The 21,086-nt window shown below is 44.4% G+C and overlaps 2 protein-coding genes across 2 annotated transcripts in view; one reads left to right on the top strand and one right to left on the bottom strand.

Moving 5' to 3' along the window:
- Positions 1-9,093, bottom strand: part of LOC110511934 (cytochrome P450 3A27-like) — a 32,312-nt gene extending 23,219 nt beyond the window's left edge. Inside the window, exons 1-3 of the mRNA XM_036972865.1 lie at positions 8,782-9,093; positions 8,491-8,584; positions 8,123-8,175 (exon numbers count right to left, since the gene is read on the bottom strand). Of these exons, the coding sequence (XP_036828760.1) occupies positions 8,123-8,175; positions 8,491-8,584; positions 8,782-8,855 (221 nt within the window). The 5' untranslated portion in view covers positions 8,856-9,093. The remainder of the gene's footprint in view (positions 1-8,122; positions 8,176-8,490; positions 8,585-8,781) is intronic.
- Positions 9,094-21,001: 11,908 nt separating this feature from the next.
- Positions 21,002-21,086, top strand: part of LOC110518927 (cytochrome P450 3A27-like) — a 37,597-nt gene continuing 37,512 nt past the window's right edge. Inside the window, exon 1 of the mRNA XM_036972882.1 lies at positions 21,002-21,086. This exon is cut by the window's right edge and continues 146 nt beyond it. The gene's annotated coding sequence lies outside the window, so the exon portion shown is untranslated.

The following is a 21,086-nucleotide window of genomic DNA, read 5'->3' as shown; positions in this document are numbered from 1 at the left end:
GAGTAACTGATTACAGAGGAGAAACACACAGGGTTGGGGAGTAACTGATTACAGAGGAGAAACACACAGGGTTGGGGAGTAACTGATTACAGAGGAGAAACACACAGGGTTGGGGAGTAACTGATTACAGAGGAGAAACACACAGGGTTGGGGAGTAACTGATTACAGAGGAGAAACACACAGGGTTGGGGAGTAACTGATTACAGAGGAGAAACACACAGGGTTGGGGAGTAACTGATTACAGAGGAGAAACACACAGGGTTGGGGAGTAACTGATTACAGAGGAGAAACACACAGGGTTGGGGAGTAACTGATTACAGAGGAGAAACACACAGGGTTGGGGAGTAACTGATTACAGAGGAGAAACACACAGGGTTGGGGAGTAACTGATCACAGAGGAGAAACACACAGGGTTGGGGAGTAACTGATCACAGAGGAGAAACACACAGGGTTGGGGAGTAACTGATCACAGAGGAGAAACACACAGGGTTGGGGAGTAACTGATCACAGAGGAGAAACACACAGGGTTGGGGAGTAACTGATCACAGAGGAGAAACACACAGGGTTGGGGAGTAACTGATCACAGAGGAGAAACACACAGGGTTGGGGAGTAACTGATCACAGAGGAGAAACACACAGGGTTGGGGAGTAACTGATCACAGAGGAGAAACACACAGGGTTGGGGAGTAACTGATCACAGAGGAGAAACACACAGGGTTGGGGAGTAACTGATCACAGAGGAGAAACACACAGGGTTGGGGAGTAACTGATCACAGAGGAGAAACACACAGGGTTGGGGAGTAACTGATTACAGAGGAGAAACACACAGGGTTGGGGAGTAACTGATTACAGAGGAGAAACACACAGGGTTGGGGAGTAACTGATTACAGAGGAGAAACACACAGGGTTGGGGAGTAACTGATTACAGAGGAGAAACACACAGGGTTGGGGAGTAACTGATTACAGAGGAGAAACACACAGGGTTGGGGAGTAACTGATTACAGAGGAGAAACACACAGGGTTGGGGAGTAACTGATCACAGAGGAGAAACACACAGGGTTGGGGAGTAACTGATCACAGAGGAGAAACACACAGGGTTGGGGAGTAACTGATCACAGAGGAGAAACACACAGGGTTGGGGAGTAACTGATCACAGAGGAGAAACACACAGGGTTGGGGAGTAACTGATCACAGAGGAGAAACACACAGGGTTGGGGAGTAACTGATCACAGAGGAGAAACACACAGGGTTGGGGAGTAACTGATCACAGAGGAGAAACACACAGGGTTGGGGAGTAACTGATTACAGAGGAGAAACACACAGGGTTGGGGAGTAACTGATCACAGAGGAGAAACACACAGGGTTGGGGAGTAACTGATCACAGAGGAGAAACACACAGGGTTGGGGAGTAACTGATCACAGAGGAGAAACACACAGGGTTGGGGAGTAACTGATCACAGAGGAGAAACACACAGGGTTGGGGAGTAACTGATCACAGAGGAGAAACACACAGGGTTGGGGAGTAACTGATCACAGAGGAGAAACACACAGGGTTGGGGAGTAACTGATCACAGAGGAGAAACACACAGGGTTGGGGAGTAACTGATCACAGAGGAGAAACACACAGGGTTGGGGAGTAACTGATCACAGAGGAGAAACACACAGGGTTGGGGAGTAACTGATTACAGAGGAGAAACACACAGGGTTGGGGAGTAACTGATTACAGAGGAGAAACACACAGGGTTGGGGAGTAACTGATTACAGAGGAGAAACACACAGGGTTGGGGAGTAACTGATTACAGAGGAGAAACACACAGGGTTGGGGAGTAACTGATTACAGAGGAGAAACACACAGGGTTGGGGAGTAACTGATTACAGAGGAGAAACACACAGGGTTGGGGAGTAACTGATTACAGAGGAGAAACACACAGGGTTGGGGAGTAACTGATTACAGAGGAGAAACACACAGGGTTGGGGAGTAACTGATTACAGAGGAGAAACACACAGGGTTGGGGAGTAACTGATTACAGAGGAGAAACACACAGGGTTGGGGAGTAACTGATTACAGAGGAGAAACACACAGGGTTGGGGAGTAACTGATTACAGAGGAGAAACACACAGGGTTGGGGAGTAACTGATTACAGAGGAGAAACACACAGGGTTGGGGAGTAACTGATCACAGAGGAGAAACACACAGGGTTGGGGAGTAACTGATCACAGAGGAGAAACACACAGGGTTGGGGAGTAACTGATTACAGAGGAGAAACACACAGGGTTGGGGAGTAACTGATTACAGAGGAGAAACACACAGGGTTGGGGAGTAACTGATTACAGAGGAGAAACACACAGGGTTGGGGAGTAACTGATCACAGAGGAGAAACACACAGGGTTGGGGAGTAACTGATCACAGAGGAGAAACACACAGGGTTGGGGAGTAACTGATCACAGAGGAGAAACACACAGGGTTGGGGAGTAACTGATTACAGAGGAGAAACACACAGGGTTGGGGAGTAACTGATTACAGAGGAGAAACACACAGGGTTGGGGAGTAACTGATTACAGAGGAGAAACACACAGGGTTGGGGAGTAACTGATTACAGAGGAGAAACACACAGGGTTGGGGAGTAACTGATTACAGAGGAGAAACACACAGGGTTGGGGAGTAACTGATTACAGAGGAGAAACACACAGGGTTGGGGAGTAACTGATTACAGAGGAGAAACACACAGGGTTGGGGAGTAACTGATTACAGAGGAGAAACACACAGGGTTGGGGAGTAACTGATTACAGAGGAGAAACACACAGGGTTGGGGAGTAACTGATTACAGAGGAGAAACACACAGGGTTGGGGAGTAACTGATTACAGAGGAGAAACACACAGGGTTGGGGAGTAACTGATTACAGAGGAGAAACACACAGGGTTGGGGAGTAACTGATTACAGAGGAGAAACACACAGGGTTGGGGAGTAACTGATTACAGAGGAGAAACACACAGGGTTGGGGAGTAACTGATTACAGAGGAGAAACACACAGGGTTGGGGAGTAACTGATTACAGAGGAGAAACACACAGGGTTGGGGAGTAACTGATTACAGAGGAGAAACACACAGGGTTGGGGAGTAACTGATTACAGAGGAGAAACACACAGGGTTGGGGAGTAACTGATTACAGAGGAGAAACACACAGGGTTGGGGAGTAACTGATTACAGAGGAGAAACACACAGGGTTGGGGAGTAACTGATTACAGAGGAGAAACACACAGGGTTGGGGAGTAACTGATTACAGAGGAGAAACACACAGGGTTGGGGAGTAACTGATTACAGAGGAGAAACACACAGGGTTGGGGAGTAACTGATTACAGAGGAGAAACACACAGGGTTGGGGAGTAACTGATTACAGAGGAGAAACACACAGGGTTGGGGAGTAACTGATTACAGAGGAGAAACACACAGGGTTGGGGAGTAACTGATTACAGAGGAGAAACACACAGGGTTGGGGAGTAACTGATTACAGAGGAGAAACACACAGGGTTGGGGAGTAACTGATTACAGAGGAGAAACACACAGGGTTGGGGAGTAACTGATTACAGAGGAGAAACACACAGGGTTGGGGAGTAACTGATTACAGAGGAGAAACACACAGGGTTGGGGAGTAACTGATTACAGAGGAGAAACACACAGGGTTGGGGAGTAACTGATTACAGAGGAGAAACACACAGGGTTGGGGAGTAACTGATTACAGAGGAGAAACACACAGGGTTGGGGAGTAACTGATTACAGAGGAGAAACACACAGGGTTGGGGAGTAACTGATTACAGAGGAGAAACACACAGGGTTGGGGAGTAACTGATTACAGAGGAGAAACACACAGGGTTGGGGAGTAACTGATTACAGAGGAGAAACACACAGGGTTGGGGAGTAACTGATTACAGAGGAGAAACACACAGGGTTGGGGAGTAACTGATTACAGAGGAGAAACACACAGGGTTGGGGAGTAACTGATTACAGAGGAGAAACACACAGGGTTGGGGAGTAACTGATTACAGAGGAGAAACACACAGGGTTGGGGAGTAACTGATTACAGAGGAGAAACACACAGGGTTGGGGAGTAACTGATTACAGAGGAGAAACACACAGGGTTGGGGAGTAACTGATTACAGAGGAGAAACACACAGGGTTGGGGAGTAACTGATTACAGAGGAGAAACACACAGGGTTGGGGAGTAACTGATTACAGAGGAGAAACACACAGGGTTGGGGAGTAACTGATTACAGAGGAGAAACACACAGGGTTGGGGAGTAACTGATTACAGAGGAGAAACACACAGGGTTGGGGAGTAACTGATTACAGAGGAGAAACACACAGGGTTGGGGAGTAACTGATTACAGAGGAGAAACACACAGGGTTGGGGAGTAACTGATTACAGAGGAGAAACACACAGGGTTGGGGAGTAACTGATTACAGAGGAGAAACACACAGGGTTGGGGAGTAACTGATTACAGAGGAGAAACACACAGGGTTGGGGAGTAACTGATCACAGAGGAGAAACACACAGGGTTGGGGAGTAACTGATTACAGAGGAGAAACACACAGGGTTGGGGAGTAACTGATTACAGAGGAGAAACACACAGGGTTGGGGAGTAACTGATCACAGAGGAGAAACACACAGGGTTGGGGAGTAACTGATTACAGAGGAGAAACACACAGGGTTGGGGAGTAACTGATTACAGAGGAGAAACACACAGGGTTGGGGAGTAACTGATTACAGAGGAGAAACACACAGGGTTGGGGAGTAACTGATTACAGAGGAGAAACACACAGGGTTGGGGAGTAACTGATCACAGAGGAGAAACACACAGGGTTGGGGAGTAACTGATCACAGAGGAGAAACACACAGGGTTGGGGAGTAACTGATTACAGAGGAGAAACACACAGGGTTGGGGAGTAACTGATTACAGAGGAGAAACACACAGGGTTGGGGAGTAACTGATCACAGAGGAGAAACACACAGGGTTGGGGAGTAACTGATCACAGAGGAGAAACACACAGGGTTGGGGAGTAACTGATCACAGAGGAGAAACACACAGGGTTGGGGAGTAACTGATCACAGAGGAGAAACACACAGGGTTGGGGAGTAACTGATCACAGAGGAGAAACACACAGGGTTGGGGAGTAACTGATCACAGAGGAGAAACACACAGGGTTGGGGAGTAACTGATTACAGAGGAGAAACACACAGGGTTGGGGAGTAACTGATCACAGAGGAGAAACACACAGGGTTGGGGAGTAACTGATCACAGAGGAGAAACACACAGGGTTGGGGAGTAACTGATTACAGAGGAGAAACACACAGGGTTGGGGAGTAACTGATTACAGAGGAGAAACACACAGGGTTGGGGAGTAACTGATCACAGAGGAGAAACACACAGGGTTGGGGAGTAACTGATCACAGAGGAGAAACACACAGGGTTGGGGAGTAACTGATTACAGAGGAGAAACACACAGGGTTGGGGAGTAACTGATTACAGAGGAGAAACACACAGGGTTGGGGAGTAACTGATCACAGAGGAGAAACACACAGGGTTGGGGAGTAACTGATTACAGAGGAGAAACACACAGGGTTGGGGAGTAACTGATTACAGAGGAGAAACACACAGGGTTGGGGAGTAACTGATTACAGAGGAGAAACACACAGGGTTGGGGAGTAACTGATTACAGAGGAGAAACACACAGGGTTGGGGAGTAACTGATTACAGAGGAGAAACACACAGGGTTGGGGAGTAACTGATTACAGAGGAGAAACACACAGGGTTGGGGAGTAACTGATTACAGAGGAGAAACACACAGGGTTGGGGAGTAACTGATTACAGAGGAGAAACACACAGGGTTGGGGAGTAACTGATTACAGAGGAGAAACACACAGGGTTGGGGAGTAACTGATTACAGAGGAGAAACACACAGGGTTGGGGAGTAACTGATTACAGAGGAGAAACACACAGGGTTGGGGAGTAACTGATTACAGAGGAGAAACACACAGGGTTGGGGAGTAACTGATTACAGAGGAGAAACACACAGGGTTGGGGAGTAACTGATTACAGAGGAGAAACACACAGGGTTGGGGAGTAACTGATTACAGAGGAGAAACACACAGGGTTGGGGAGTAACTGATTACAGAGGAGAAACACACAGGGTTGGGGAGTAACTGATTACAGAGGAGAAACACACAGGGTTGGGGAGTAACTGATTACAGAGGAGAAACACACAGGGTTGGGGAGTAACTGATTACAGAGGAGAAACACACAGGGTTGGGGAGTAACTGATTACAGAGGAGAAACACACAGGGTTGGGGAGTAACTGATTACATGTAAAGAAGATAGATTCTTTTTTAAAACGGTAACTGTAATCTGTTAAATTAAAAGCAAAATATATTATAATCAGATTACAGATATTTTTTGAAAAACTAAATGATAACTTTGAGGATTACTTTAAGATCAGAAAACGATGTTTGCGAATTTTTTTAAATCTTTGACACTTCTCTGTTTTCTCAATGACGTTCAAACCAGCATTGAAAAGAGGCGCAAGTTTAAATTTGTTTAATCATATTATTATATATATATTAGTGTTGGGTTCTGATTGGTTCTTGTTAAATCATATTATTATATATATATTAGTGTTGGGTTCTGATTGGTTCTTGTTAAATCATATTATTATATATATATTAGTGTTGGGTTCTGATTGGTTCTTGTTAAATCATATTATTATATATATATTAGTGTTGGGTTCTGATTGGTTCTTGTTAAATCATATTATTATATATATAGTAGTGTTGGGTTCTGATTGGTTCTTGTTAAATCATATTATTATATATATATTAGTGTTGGGTTCTGATTGGTTCTTGTTAAATCATATTATTATATATATAGTAGTGTTGGGTTCTGATTGGTTCTTGTTAAATCATATTATTATATATATATTAGTGTTGGGTTCTGATTGGTTCTTGTTAAATCATATTATTATATATATAGTAGTGTTGGGTTCTGATTGGTTCTTGTTAAATCATATTATTATATATATATTAGTGTTGGGTTCTGATTGGTTCTTGTTAAATCATATTATTATATATATATTAGTGTTGGGTTCTGATTGGTTCTTGTTAAATCATATTATATATATATTAGTGTTGGTTTCTGATTGGTTCTTGTTAAATCATATTATTATATATATAGTAGTGTTGGTTTCTGATTGGTTCTTGTTAAATCATATTATTATATATATATTAGTGTTGGGTTCTGATTGGTTCTTGTTAAATCATATTATTATATATATATATTAGTGTTGGGTTCTGATTGGTTCTTGTTAAATCATATTATTATATATATAATAGTGTTGGGTTCTGATTGGTTCTTGTTAAATCATATTATTATATATATATTAGTGTTGGGTTCTGATTGGTTCTTGTTAAATCATATTATTATATATATAGTAGTGTTGGGTTCTGATTGGTTCTTGTTAAATCATATTATTATATATATATTAGTGTTGGGTTCTGATTGGTTCTTGTTAAATCATATTATTATATATATAGTAGTGTTGGGTTCTGATTGCTTGACCCTATGAAATATACATATTCCAGTCACTAAGGGAAAGAGGGGAAATTATAATGTTTATGTTCCTGTTTCGTCAGGATATGTTATCGTTATCAGGGTTCCTATTGGAGGAGAAGAGACACAGTCTGGTACCAGTCACCATGACAACTGTGATTACGTTACTGAGTTTGGGGTAATGTTGGACAGGTAAAAACTAGTAACTGAATGTAATCAGATTACGTTACTGAGTTTGGGGTAATGTTGGACAGGTAAAACTAGTAACTGAATGTAATCAGATTAAGTTACTGAGTTTGGGGTTATGTTGGACAGGTAAAACTAGTAACTGAATGTAATCAGATTAAGTTACTGAGTTTGGGGTAATGCAGGACAGGTAAAACTAGTAACTGAATGTAATCAGATTAAGTTACTGAGTTTGGGGTAATGTTGGACAGGTAAAACTAGTAACTGAATGAATTGAAAGGAAAGAGCATAGTACAGTTGTGAGTCATCCTAGTACGGTACAGCCAACTGAACTCACCCCCAGATTCTCCCGTACTTCTGAAAGCACTCTGTGTCAAAGTTAGTGAAGCCCTGCAGAGAGAGATAGAAAAAAGAGAAAACAGCTGATTCATGCCTGGGCATGCCCTAGGAGGCCATGTAGGTGTGTCCTACACCTGAACAGAGAACACACCTGAAACAGGTGAGAGTTGAGGAGGGTTTGTTATTTTCTATGGTCCCCCAGGGTCAAGGAACACAAACACAAAGTCTCATATTACCTTGTATTTATCTATTGTTAAAACAACCGGCTAGTCCTCTTTTTCCTTCTCAATGCATTGTTTTACATGGGGGGAAATAACACTGTTGTTTAAAATATGAGAGAGATATTTATTCTGAATGGGTACTAACCTTTTTATACTCCAACATTGTGCCAAAGTAAGGTAGGGGTTTGGGACCAGGGATACCCATCTTAGTGAATACACCATAGGGCCAGTACCCGTACCTGTACACACACACACACACATACACACACACACACACACACACGTTAACTATCAGTATGTTCTTGAGAATTATACAATATATATCTTATCTTGCATTGTTGGAAAAGGACCCCTAACTAAGCATTTCACTGTTAGTCTACACCTTTTAACTACGATAAATGTGACAAATAACATTTGATTTGATGTAAGTTCTTACACTACAATGAGGGTGATGAGGAGGGCCAGGAGGGTCCAGGTCTCAGCGGAGAAGTATGGTAGAAAACTCATCATCTTTCCTCCGGTTCTGCTCCCTGCTGCTTCTGAAAACAAAGGCTCCGTTTTCTCTCAGGTTCGTTCGAGTTCACTTCTCCGATGGTCTGACAGGTTTTGAGTTGTTTTTTCTGTTCAAGTTCTAGTGTGGTTCTTCTGTGACGCGGCAGATCTCGACTAACGACCGTTGCTCTTCTCCGTGCTCTGTTTGTTACAAGCGAGTATTGTATCCCGTCGGAAAAGCACCTGTGTGATGCTAGCTAGAATAAGGTTGAGCAACAATGGAATTTGCGGTTCGACTTCAAAATAAAAGTCCCATGCTGAAACTGATGCAAACGGATTCAAATGGTGGAATAATGCCATATTTGGATTAGATAATGCTGAACAGGGTTGGAATGTTGTTATATGAATTAAACAAAAGACAATGAGTAGTTAATTTGACACACAAACATAGTTGAAGTCCCATTGTGGCTGTATTAGAATTGCATTGGGGCAGACTTCTATTGCACTGTACAGCGTAACCGCTGGATCTTGGGTCCACGAAATGTGAAGAGTTTACACAAATATTGGCGTCTTAGCTCTTATTGCAGGACTTTACCTGTGGGAAATCACCTCACAATTCCATAAGTTCATTAAACAAAATAATAACATTTAACCTTTATTAAACTAGGCAAGTCAGTTAAGAACAAATTCTTATTTACAATGACAGCCTACCCCAGCCAAACCCAGATGATGCTGGGCCAATTGTGCGCCACCCTATGAGACTCCCAATCACATTCGGATGTGATACAGCCTGCATTCGTTTCAGGGACTGTAGTGACGGATTACAATTCTGAAGAGTTTACACAAATATTAGCATCGTAGCTCTTATTGCGGACTAACTGTGGGAAATCACCTCACAATTCAGACCGCTGTGCCACTCGGGAGCCCTGTACATTGCAATATGAATGTTCAACAGGCACTATAGGCTGAAATGTGAGGTGATTTCCTACAGTTAAAGTCCTGCCAATATTTGTGTAAACTCTTTAGAATTGTAATCTGTGGGTGTCAATGAGTAGGCTGGTACCTCATGTCATGAACCCAAGACCCATAAGGCTGTACATTGACGCTATGTTGCAGTCCAAAAAACTATACATACACAGTGCCATTTTAACATATTTTATTTGGTGTCAAATTAACTAATTATTATTTTTTTTGTTGAATTTATATAACAATATTCCAACCTTGTTTTCAAATGATCTCGTCCAAATGTAGCATGAATCCATTTGTATCAGTTTGCATCAGATTCAATGGGAAACTTTTATTTTGAAAGCCGAACCGCCGATTCAACTATTGTTGCTCCTGCAAATATTGTTCACGACACACACACGCAATAAAGAGATTAGAGGGAGACTGTGTGAGAGGTGAATGCGAAGCAGGGATATTTATTCTCCCTATTTGCACATCATTACAACACTGTGTGTAGACATAATACGACATTTGAAATCTGGATGTGGAAAAGTGTTCATCTGGATGTTTACTTTGGTCGAAAGGACGGTTAAAATCACAAACACAATAACAAGCTAACTCACTTTCTCGTTACATTAGGAGACTCGCATGCGTGCGCACGCACGCACACACACACGTTATCGCCGCCTGACCCGACACAGTCACTCACCTGTAATCATCAGTCCTGGTGCCGTGCCAACAGTAACAACACAGCATTTTCCATACACAACAGTAAATCACAGATTGAACAACGAGCCAGATGTTTCACCTGAAGCATCCGGTTGGTATTTCCGTCGCCAAATATGGTGATGAGAGGAAGTCCAGTGGCCGTCAGTGGGAGAAGACGGAGCGAGATTCTCATTGACGAAACATAATATCTCAGTCGGTTTTCTGTTTCCCAAACTAGAATCTGTTGTCAACTTTAGCCTTTGCCAAATTTACAAAAAAAATGGCATTGTTTAGGATGAGTGCAAGGGCGAATTGAGTCAATGCACACATTAACCTCACAGAGTAGGTGTTCCCTAACGGAAATCAAATCAAATCAAATTGTATTAGTCACATGCGCCGAATACAACAGGTGTCGACCTTATGTTGAAATGCTTACTTACGAGCCCCTAACCAACAATGCAGTTTAAAAAAATACAGATAAGAACAAGAGACAAAAGTAAAAAAGTAATTGAAGAGCAGCAGTGAAATAACAATAGTGAGACTATATACAGGCGGGTACCGATACAGAGTCAATGTGCAGGAGCACCGGTTATTTGAGGTGGTATGTACATGTAGATAGAGTTATTAAAGTAACTATACATAGATGACCACAGAGAGTAGCAGTGGTGTAAAGAGGGGTTAGGGAGTGGGGGGGGGGGGGGGGGGGGGGGGAACTGCAAATAGTCTCAGTAGCCATTTGGCTCAGGGGCTTATGGCTTAGGGGTAGAAGCTGTTTAGAAGCCTCTTGGACATAGACTTGGCGCTCCGGTACCACTTGCCGTGCGGTAGCAGAGAGAACAGTCTATGACTAGGGTGGCTGGAGTCTTTAACAATTTTTAAGGCCTTCCTCTGACACCGCCTGGGCCATTCGCACTACCCTCTGTAGTGCCTTGCGGTCAGAGGCTGAGCCGTTGCCATAAAAGGCAGTGATGCAACCAGTCAGGATGCTCTCGAGGGTGCAGCTGTAAAACCTTTTGAGGATCTGAGGACCCATGCCAAATCTTTTCAGTGTCCTGAGGGGGAATAGGTTTTGCCGTGCCCCCTTCACCACTGTCTTGGTGTGTTTGGATCATGTTAGTTTGTTGGTGATGTGGACAAATTCAAGGAATTTGAAGCTCTCAACCTGCTCCACTACAGCCCCATCGATGAGAATGGGGGCGTGGCTCCGTCCTCCTTTTCCTGTAGTCCACAATTACCTCCTTTGTCTTGATCACGCTGAGGGAGAGGTTGTTGTCCTGGCACGACACGCCCAGGTCTCTGACCTCCCTATAGGCTGTCTCGTCGTTGATCACGCCTGACACTGTTGTCATCAGCAAATGTAATGATGGTGTTGGAGTCATGCCTGTCCGTGCAGTCTTGAGTGAACAGGGAGTACAGGAGGGGACTGAACACGCAACCCTGAGGGGCCCCAGTGTTGAGGATCAGCATGGTGCATGTGTTGTTACCTACCCTCACCACCAGGGGGTGGCTCATCAGGAAGTCCTGGATCCAGTTGCAGAGGGAGGTGTTTAGTCCCAGGGTCCTGAGCTTATTGATGAGCTTTGAGGGCACTATGGTGTTGAACCCTGAGTTCCTTTTGTCCAGGTGGGAAAGGGCGGTGTGGAGTGCAATGGAATTTGCATAATCTGTTGAACTGTTGGGGCGGTATGCGAATTGGAGTGGGTCTAGGGTTTCTGGGATGATGGTGTTGAGGTGAGCCATGAACATCCTTTCTAAGCACTTCATGGCTACAGACGTGAGTGCTATGGGTCAGTATTTGTTTAGGAAGGTTACCTTACTGTTCTTGGGCACAGGGACTACGTTGGTCTGCTTAAACATATTGGTATTACAGACTCGGACAGGGAGAGGTTGAAAATGTCAGTGAAGACACTTGCCAGTTGGTCAGCGCATGTCCCATCGATGTGGATAGGGGGGTCCTCCCTCTGCTGTTTCCTGAAGTCCACAATCATCTCCTTTGTTTTGTTGACGTTGAGTGTGAGGTTATTTTCCTGACACCACACTCCGAGAGCCCTCACCTCCTCCCTGTAGGCCGTCTCATCATTGTTGGTAATTAAGCCTACCACTGTAGTGTCGTCCGAAAAACTTGATGATTGAGTTGATGATTGAGTTGGAAGAGTGCATGGCCACGCAGTCATGGGTGAACAGTGAGTACAGGAGAGGGCTCAGAACGCACCCTTGTGGGGCCCCAGTGTTGAGGATCAGCGGGGTGGAGATGTTGTTACCTACCCTCACCACCTGGGGGCGGCCCATCAGGAAGTCCAGTACCCAGTTGCACAGGGCGAGGTCGAGACCCAGGGTCTCGAGCTTGATGACGAGTTTGGAGGGTACTATGGTGTTAAATGCTGAGCTGTCCTCGATGAACAGCATTCTCACATTTTTTATTTCATTTTTTTATTTCACCTTTATTTAATAACCAGGTAAGCTAGTTGAGAACAAGTTCTCATTTGCAACTGCGACCTGCCCAAGATAAAGCATAGCAGTTCGACACATACAACAACACAGAGTTACACATGGAATGAACAAAACATACAGTCAATAATACAGTAGAAAAAAGAAAAAGTTAGTGCAAATTAGGTCAAATAAGGGAGTTAAGGCAATAAATAGGCCATGGTGGCGAAGTAATTACAATATGGCAATTAAACACTGGAATGGTAGAATGTGCAGAAGATTAATGTGCAAGTAGAGATACGGGGGTGCAAAGGAGCAAGATAAATAAATACAGTATGGGGATGAGGTATATAGATGGGCTGTTAACAGATGGGCTATGTACAGGTGCAGTGATCTGTGAGCTGCTCTGACAGCTGGTGCTTAAAGCTAGTGAGGGAGATGGGAATCTCCAGCTTCAGTGATTTTTGCAGTTTGTTCCAGTCAGTGGCAGCAGAGAACTGGAAGGAAAGGCGACCAAAGGAGGAATTGGCTTTGGGGGTGACCAGTGAGATATACCTGCTGGAGCGCGTGCTACGAGTGGGTGTGCTGCTATGGTGACCAGCGAGCTGAGATAGGGCAGAGCTTTACCTAGCAGAGACTTGTAGATAACCTGTAGCCAGTGGGTTTGGCGTCGAGTATGAAGCGAGGGCCAGCCAACGAGAGCGTACAGGTCGCAGTGGTGAGTAGTGTATGGGGCTTTGGTGGCAAAACGGATGACACTGTGATAGACTACATCCAGTTTGCTGAGTAGAGTGTTGGAGGCTATTTTATAGATGACATCACCGAAGTCAAGGATCGGTAGGATGGTCAGTTTTACGAGAGTATGTTTGGCAGCATGAGTGAAGGAAGCTTTGTTGCGAAATAGGAAGCCGATTCCGATGGAGATGCTTTACTACTTCTTGTGACTCCCCATCCCGGGTCCGGGAGCGTAATCATCGCCTGACACTAATTAGCATAACGCAACGGACATAAATCTTCCTAGAAAATCTTCCTATTCATGAAAATCACAAGTGAAATATATTGGAACACAGCTTAGCCTTTTGTTTTAAAACCTGTTAGATCTACCCCCCCCTTTTTTGAAAATTCTGTTAAAAATCGCGCAACTTTTCAGCGTCCTGCTACTCATGCCAGGAATATAGTATATGCATATGATTAGTATGTGTGGATAGAAAACACTCTGAAGTTTATAAAACTGGTTAAATCACGGCTGTGACTATAACAGAGCGTGTGTTTCATTGAAAAACGCAAGAAAAACTGCTCTCTGAAAGCAAAAAATAATTTCCATAAGTCACTTCCACCAGTTGTTAAAGGACAACAGAATTTAATGGAAATTTGCCTGCACTTCATACAAATTCCGCACGATGGCGCCATTGTACTAATTTTCAATCGAATTAATTGTTGGAAAATCCATCTGTCTGACCCCAAGTTTTCCAGTCTTCACCCGGATGCAGTTCAAGGAGAGATCAGATTGCATTGTTTTTGAAGTGAGGACCTATTGAAGAGACATCGCCCTGTAATCGTTTTGATAGATTATAAACGTTTACTAATACCTAAAGTTGGATTACAAAAGGATTTCGAAGTGTTTTGTGAAAGTTTATCGTCGACTTTTTTAATTTTAAAAAATTACGCAGCGTTTAAAAACGATGAATTTTTCTGAATGACACTACTTCAATACAAAGCTATTTTGGGTATATATGGACCGATTTAAACGAAAAAAAGACCCAATAGTGATGTTTATGGGGCATATAGGAGTGCCAAGAAAGAAGCTCGTCTAAGGTAATGAATGTTTTATATTTTATTTCTGCGTTTTGGGTAGCGCCGTCTATCGCAAAATCTGTTGTTTACGTGTCGAGCTGGCATTTTGGGGGGTGCATGCTATCAGATAATAGCTTCTGATGCTTTCGCCGAAAAGCATTTTAAAAATCTGACTTGCTGGCTAGGTTCACAACGAGTGTAGCTTTAATTTAATACCCTGCTTGTGAATTTTGATCAAGGTTTGAGTTTTAACGAGTACATTTAGCATTTAGCGTAGCGCATTTGCATTTCCAGGTGCCTACTTGGGACATGTGCGTCTCAAGTAGATTCAAGAAGTTAACACAATGTCCAAAGTAGGGCCAGAAGTATACAGAATGGTGTTGTCTGCATAGAGGTGGATCAGAGAATCACCAGCAGCAAGAGCGACATCATTGATGTATACAGAGAAGAGAGTCGGCCCGAGAATTGAACCCTGTGGCATCCCCATAGAGACTGCCAGAGGTCCAGACAACAGGCCCTCCGATTTGACACACTGAACTCTATCAGAGAAGTAATTGGTGAACCAGGCGATGCAATCATTTGAGATACCAAGGCTGTTGAGTCTGCCAATAAGAATATGGTGATTGACAGAGTCGAAAGCCTTGGCCAGGTCGATGAATACGGCTGCACAGTAATGTCTCTTATCGATGGCGGTTATGATGTCGTTTAGGACCTTGAGCGTGGCTGAGGTGCACCCATGACCAGCTCTGAAACCAGATTGCATAGCGGAGAAGGTACGATGTGATTCGAAATGGTCAGTAATCTCTTTGTTAACTTGGCTTTCGAAGACCTTAGAAAGGATAGATAGGACAGATATAGGTCTGTAGCAGTTTGGGTCTAGAGTGGCTCCCCCTTTGAAGAGGGGGATGACCACGGCAGCTTTCCAATCTTTGGGAATCTCAGACGATACGAAAGAGTCTTGAAGCGTGGAATAAAATTGGTCGGACCAGCATTGAACAGACCACAGCGCGGGAGGTCTTGTTTTAGTTTCTGTCTGTAGGCAGGGAGCAACAAAATGGAGTCGTGGTCAGCTTTTCCGAAAGGAGGGCGGGGGAGGGCCTTATAAACGTCGCGGAAGTTAGAATAACAATGATCCAGGGTTTTACCAGCCCTGGTTGCGCAATCGATAATCTGATATAATTTAGGGAGTCTTGTTTTCAGATTAGCCTTGTTAAAATCCCCAGCTACAATGAATGCAGCCTCAGGATATGTGGTTTCCAGTTTGCATAGAGTCAAATAAATTTAGTTCAGGGCCATCGATGTGTCTGCTTAGGGGGGAATATATACGCCTGTGATTATAATCGAAGAGAATTCCCTTGGTAGATAATGCGGTCGACATTTGATTTTGAGGAATTCTAAATCAGGTGAACAGAAGGACTTGAGTTCCTGTATGTTGTTATGATCACACCACGTCTCGTTAATCATAAGGAATATACCAGAAATATGGTTGTTTCTGTCAGAGCGATGCGTGAAGAAACCAGCTGGCTGTATCGACTCCGTTAGCGTCTCTCGAGTGAGCCATGTTTCCGTGAAGCAAAGAACGTTACAGAGTCTGATGTCTCTCTAGAATGCTACCCTTGCTCGGATTTCATCAACCTTGTTGTCAAGAGACTGGACATTGGCCAGTAGTATGCTAGGGAGTGGTGCGCGATGTGCCCATCTCCGGAGCCTGACCAGAAGACCGCTTCGTTTGATTCTTTTACGACGTCGTTGTTTTGGGTCGCTGACTGGGATCCGATCCGTTGTCCTGGGTGGAAGGTAGAACACAGGATCCTCTTCGCGAAAGTCATATTCCTGGTCGTAATGATGGTGAGTTGACGTTGCTCTTATATTCAGTAGTTCCTCCCGACTGTATGTAATGAAACCTAAGATTTCCTGGTGTACCAATGTAAGAAATAACATGTAAAAAAACAACAACTGCACAGTTTCCTAGGAACGCGAAGCGAGGCGGCCATCTCTGTCGGCGCCGGAAGTAGTAATCTGTCTGGCCCAGTAAGACCTTGTGAAGGTCTTACTCACATCAGCTGACTCACATCAGAGTGTGATCCCACAGCCTTGTGGAACAGCTGGTGCTCTCATGCATGCTTCAGTGTTATTTGCCTTGACACGAGCATAGAAGTAGTTTTGCTCGTCTGGGATGCTTGTGTCACTGGGCAGCGCATCCCCTTGTAGTCTGTAATGGTTTGCAAGCCCTGCCACATCTGACGAGTGTCAGATCCGGTGTAATACGATTTGATGTCAGTCCTGTATTGATGCTTTGCCTGTTTGATGGTTCCTCGGAGGGCATAGAGGGATTTGGCAACACAACAACTGACTGAAACTACTAACAACACAACAACCAATAACACAACTACCGACCACAACAACTGACCACACAACTACTGACCGCAACTACTGACCACGTCTAATGACCACACAACTACTGACCACACAACTACAGACCACAACCACACAACTACCGACTGAAATTACTAACAACACAACAACCAATCACACAACTACCGACGACAACGACGGACCACACAACTATGGACCGCAACTACCGACCACAAATACTGACCACACAACTACTGACCACACCTGCTGACCACACCCGTCGACCGCACCGAATGACCACACCTACACACCAACATCTGATCCCAACTACTGACCACAACCACTGACCACACAACAAATGACAACAGCAACTGCCCACACCTACTGACTACACAACAACTGACCAAAACGACTTACATCGCAACAACTGACCAAACAACTAGTGACCACACAACTATTGACCACAACCACACATCTACTGACCACACAACTACTGACCACACAACTATTGACCACATAACTACCAACTACTCAACCACCGACCACAACTACTGAGCACAACTACCGGTCACACAACCACCGACCCCACAACCACTGACTGCAACTACACACCACACACATCGACTACACAACTTCCGACCACAGCTACTGACCACACAACTACTGACATCAACTGCTAACCACACAACAACTGACCACACCAACTGCCCACACCAACTGACCACAACTACTGAAAACACCTAGTGACCACACAACTACTGACCACTTTCCCACAACTACCAAACACTCAACTACTGACCACAACAACTGACCCCACAGCTACCGACCCAACACCTACTGACCACACAACTACTGACCAAACAACTGCCTACCACAACTACCGAGCACAACAATGGACGACAACGACTGACAGCAACTACTGACCACACAACCACTGACTGCAACTACTGACCACAACTGACTATGCAACTACTGACCACAATCACACAACTACTGACCAGATCTACTGACCAGAACTACTGACCACACAACCACTGGCCACAACCGCACAACTACTGACCAAAACTACTGACCAGAACTACTGACCAGAACTACTGACCACACAACCACCGACCAAAACCACACATCTACTGACCACACAACTACTGACCGCACAACTACTGACCACACAACCACCGACCACAATTACCGACCGCAACTACTGACCACACAACTACTGATCACACAACCACTGACCACAGTCACACAACTACTGACCTCAACTACTGACCTCACAACTACTGAACACACAACTACTAACCTCAACTACTGACCTCACAACTACTGAACACACAACTACTGAACAAACACCATCCGGTGAAACATCTGGCTCATTGTTTGATCTGTGATTGACTCTTGTGAGTGGAAAATGCTGTGTTGTTACTGTTGGCATGGCACCAGGACTGACGATTACAGCTGAGTGGCTGTGTTGGGTCAGGCGGGGTTAACGCGTGTGTGTGTGCGCGCGAGATTGAGAAAAAAAAGAGTGCATTCGCTGCGGTGAGTCTCGTAATGTAACGAGGAAGTGAGTTAGCTTGTTATTATGTTCATATATCCATATGGCTTCCATTTTCAGGCAATAAAAAAATGTCCTCATAACTCTCTTGTATTCAAAGTTATCTCATCTCTCTGCCAGGGGCCTAGTTGCAAAACGTTTAATAAACGGACTGAACGAAATGTGGAGGGACCTACCTGTATTTATCCAATATTAACTCAAATTTTGCTCCGTTTGCTTCCATTTAGTTCTTAAACACGGTTTCCATAATGAATATACCCCTGATCTCTCTTGTCGATCATTCACCAATTTAAATTCAATTTAAGGGGCTTTATTGGCCATGGGAAACATATGTTTACAAAAAATAAGTGAAATAAATCATCAACAAACATTTAAAATGTCGTATTATGTCTACACACACTGTTGTAATGATGTGCAAATAGTTAAAGTACAAAAGGGAGAATAAATATCCCTGCTTCGCATTCACCTCTCACACAGTCTCCCTCTGATCTCTTTATTGCGTGTGTGTGTAGTGAACAACATTTGCCTGAGCATCAATAGTAAAATCGGCGGTTCGGTTTTCAAAATAAAAGTTACCCATTGAATCAGATGCAAACGGATATAAATTGTGGAATCATGCAACAATCCTGTAGGGACTTTATGTTGCTAAACATATATAATACCTTCAACAAAAGACAATAATTAGTTCATTTGACACCAAATAAAATCTGTTGGAATTGCACTACATTTGGACGAGATAATTCGAAACAAGGTTGGAATACTGTTATATACATTTTTAAATATTTGTTTAATTTGATGCCCCCCAAAAAATGTGTTTATATTGTGCATATTGCACTGTGGATGTATAGTCTTCAGGACTAAAACACACCTTCAATGTACAGCCTTATGGGTCTGGGTTCATGACAGGGGGTACCAGCCTTATGGATCCTGGGTTCATGACAGGGGGTACCAGCCTTATGGATCCTGGGTTCATGACATATCGTACCAGCCTTATGGGTCTTGGGTTCATGACAAGGGGTACCAGCCTTATGGATCTTGGGTTCATGACAGGGGGTACCAGCCTTATGGATCTTGGGTTCATGACAGGGGGTACCAGCCTTATGGATCTTGGGTTCATGACATATCGTATCAGCCTTATGGGTCTTGGGTTCATGACATATCGTACCAGCCTTATGGATCCTGGGTTCATGACATATCGTACCAGCCTTATGGGTCTTGGGTTCATGACAGGGGGTACCAGCCTTATGGATCCTGGGTTCATGACATATTGTACCAGCCTTATGGGTCTGGGTTCATGACATATCGTACCAGCCTTATGGATCTTGGGTTCATGACAGGGGGTACCAGCCTTATGGATCTTGGGTTCATGACATATCGTATCAGCCTTATGGGTCTTGGGTTCATGACATATCGTACCAGCCTTATGGATCCTGGGTTCATGACATATCGTACCAGCCTTATGGGTCTTGGGTTCATGACAGGGGGTACCAGCCTTATGGATCCTGGGTTCATGACATATCGTACCAGCCTTATGGGTCTTGGGTTCATGACAGGGGGTACCAGCCTTATGGATCCTGGGTTCATGACATATCGTACCAGCCTTATGGGTCTTGGGTTCATTACAGGGGGTACCAGCCTTATGGATCCTGGGTTCATGACATATCGTACCAGCCTTATGGGTCTGGGTTCATGACATATCGTACCAGCCTTATGGGTCTGGGTTCATGACATATCGTACCAGCCTTATGGATCTTGGGTTCATGACATATCGTACCAGCCTTATGGGTCTGGGTTCATGACATATCGTACCAGCCTTATGGATCTTGGGTTCATGACATATCGTACCAGCCTTATGGGTCTGGGTTCATGACATATCGTACCAGCCTTATGGATCCTGGGTTCATGACATATCGTACCAGCCTTATGGGTCTGGGTTCATGACATATCGTACCAGCCTTATGGATCTTGGGTTCATGACAGGGGGAACCAGCCTTATGGATCTTGGGTTCATGACAGGGGGTACCAGCCTACTCATTGACACCCACAGACCACAATTATAAAGAGTTTTCACAAATATTACAATCGCGGCTCTTATTGCAGGACTTTAACGGAGGGAAATCACCTCACAACTCAGCCTATAGAACATTCATATTGCAATGTACAGGGCTCCAGAGTGGTGCAGCGGTCTAAGGCACTGCATCGCTAAGCAAGAGGCGTCACTACAGTCCCTGGTTCAAATGCAGGCTGTATCACATCTGGTCGTGATTGGGATTCCCACAGGGCGGTGCACAATTGGCCCAGCATCATCTGGGTTTGGCTGGGGTAGGGCGTCATTGTAAATAAGAATTTGTTCTTAACTGACTTGCCTAGTTTAATAAAGGTTAAATTTTGCCGCGTCACAGAAGAACCACACTAGAACTTGAACAGAAAAAACAACTCAAAACCTGTCAGACCATCGGAGAAGT

The sequence above is a fragment of the Oncorhynchus mykiss genome, unplaced genomic scaffold (assembly GCF_013265735.2).
Source record: "Oncorhynchus mykiss isolate Arlee unplaced genomic scaffold, USDA_OmykA_1.1 un_scaffold_196, whole genome shotgun sequence".
NCBI lineage: Eukaryota > Metazoa > Chordata > Actinopteri > Salmoniformes > Salmonidae > Oncorhynchus > Oncorhynchus mykiss.
This window is presented reverse-complemented; position numbering and strand designations above follow the sequence as displayed.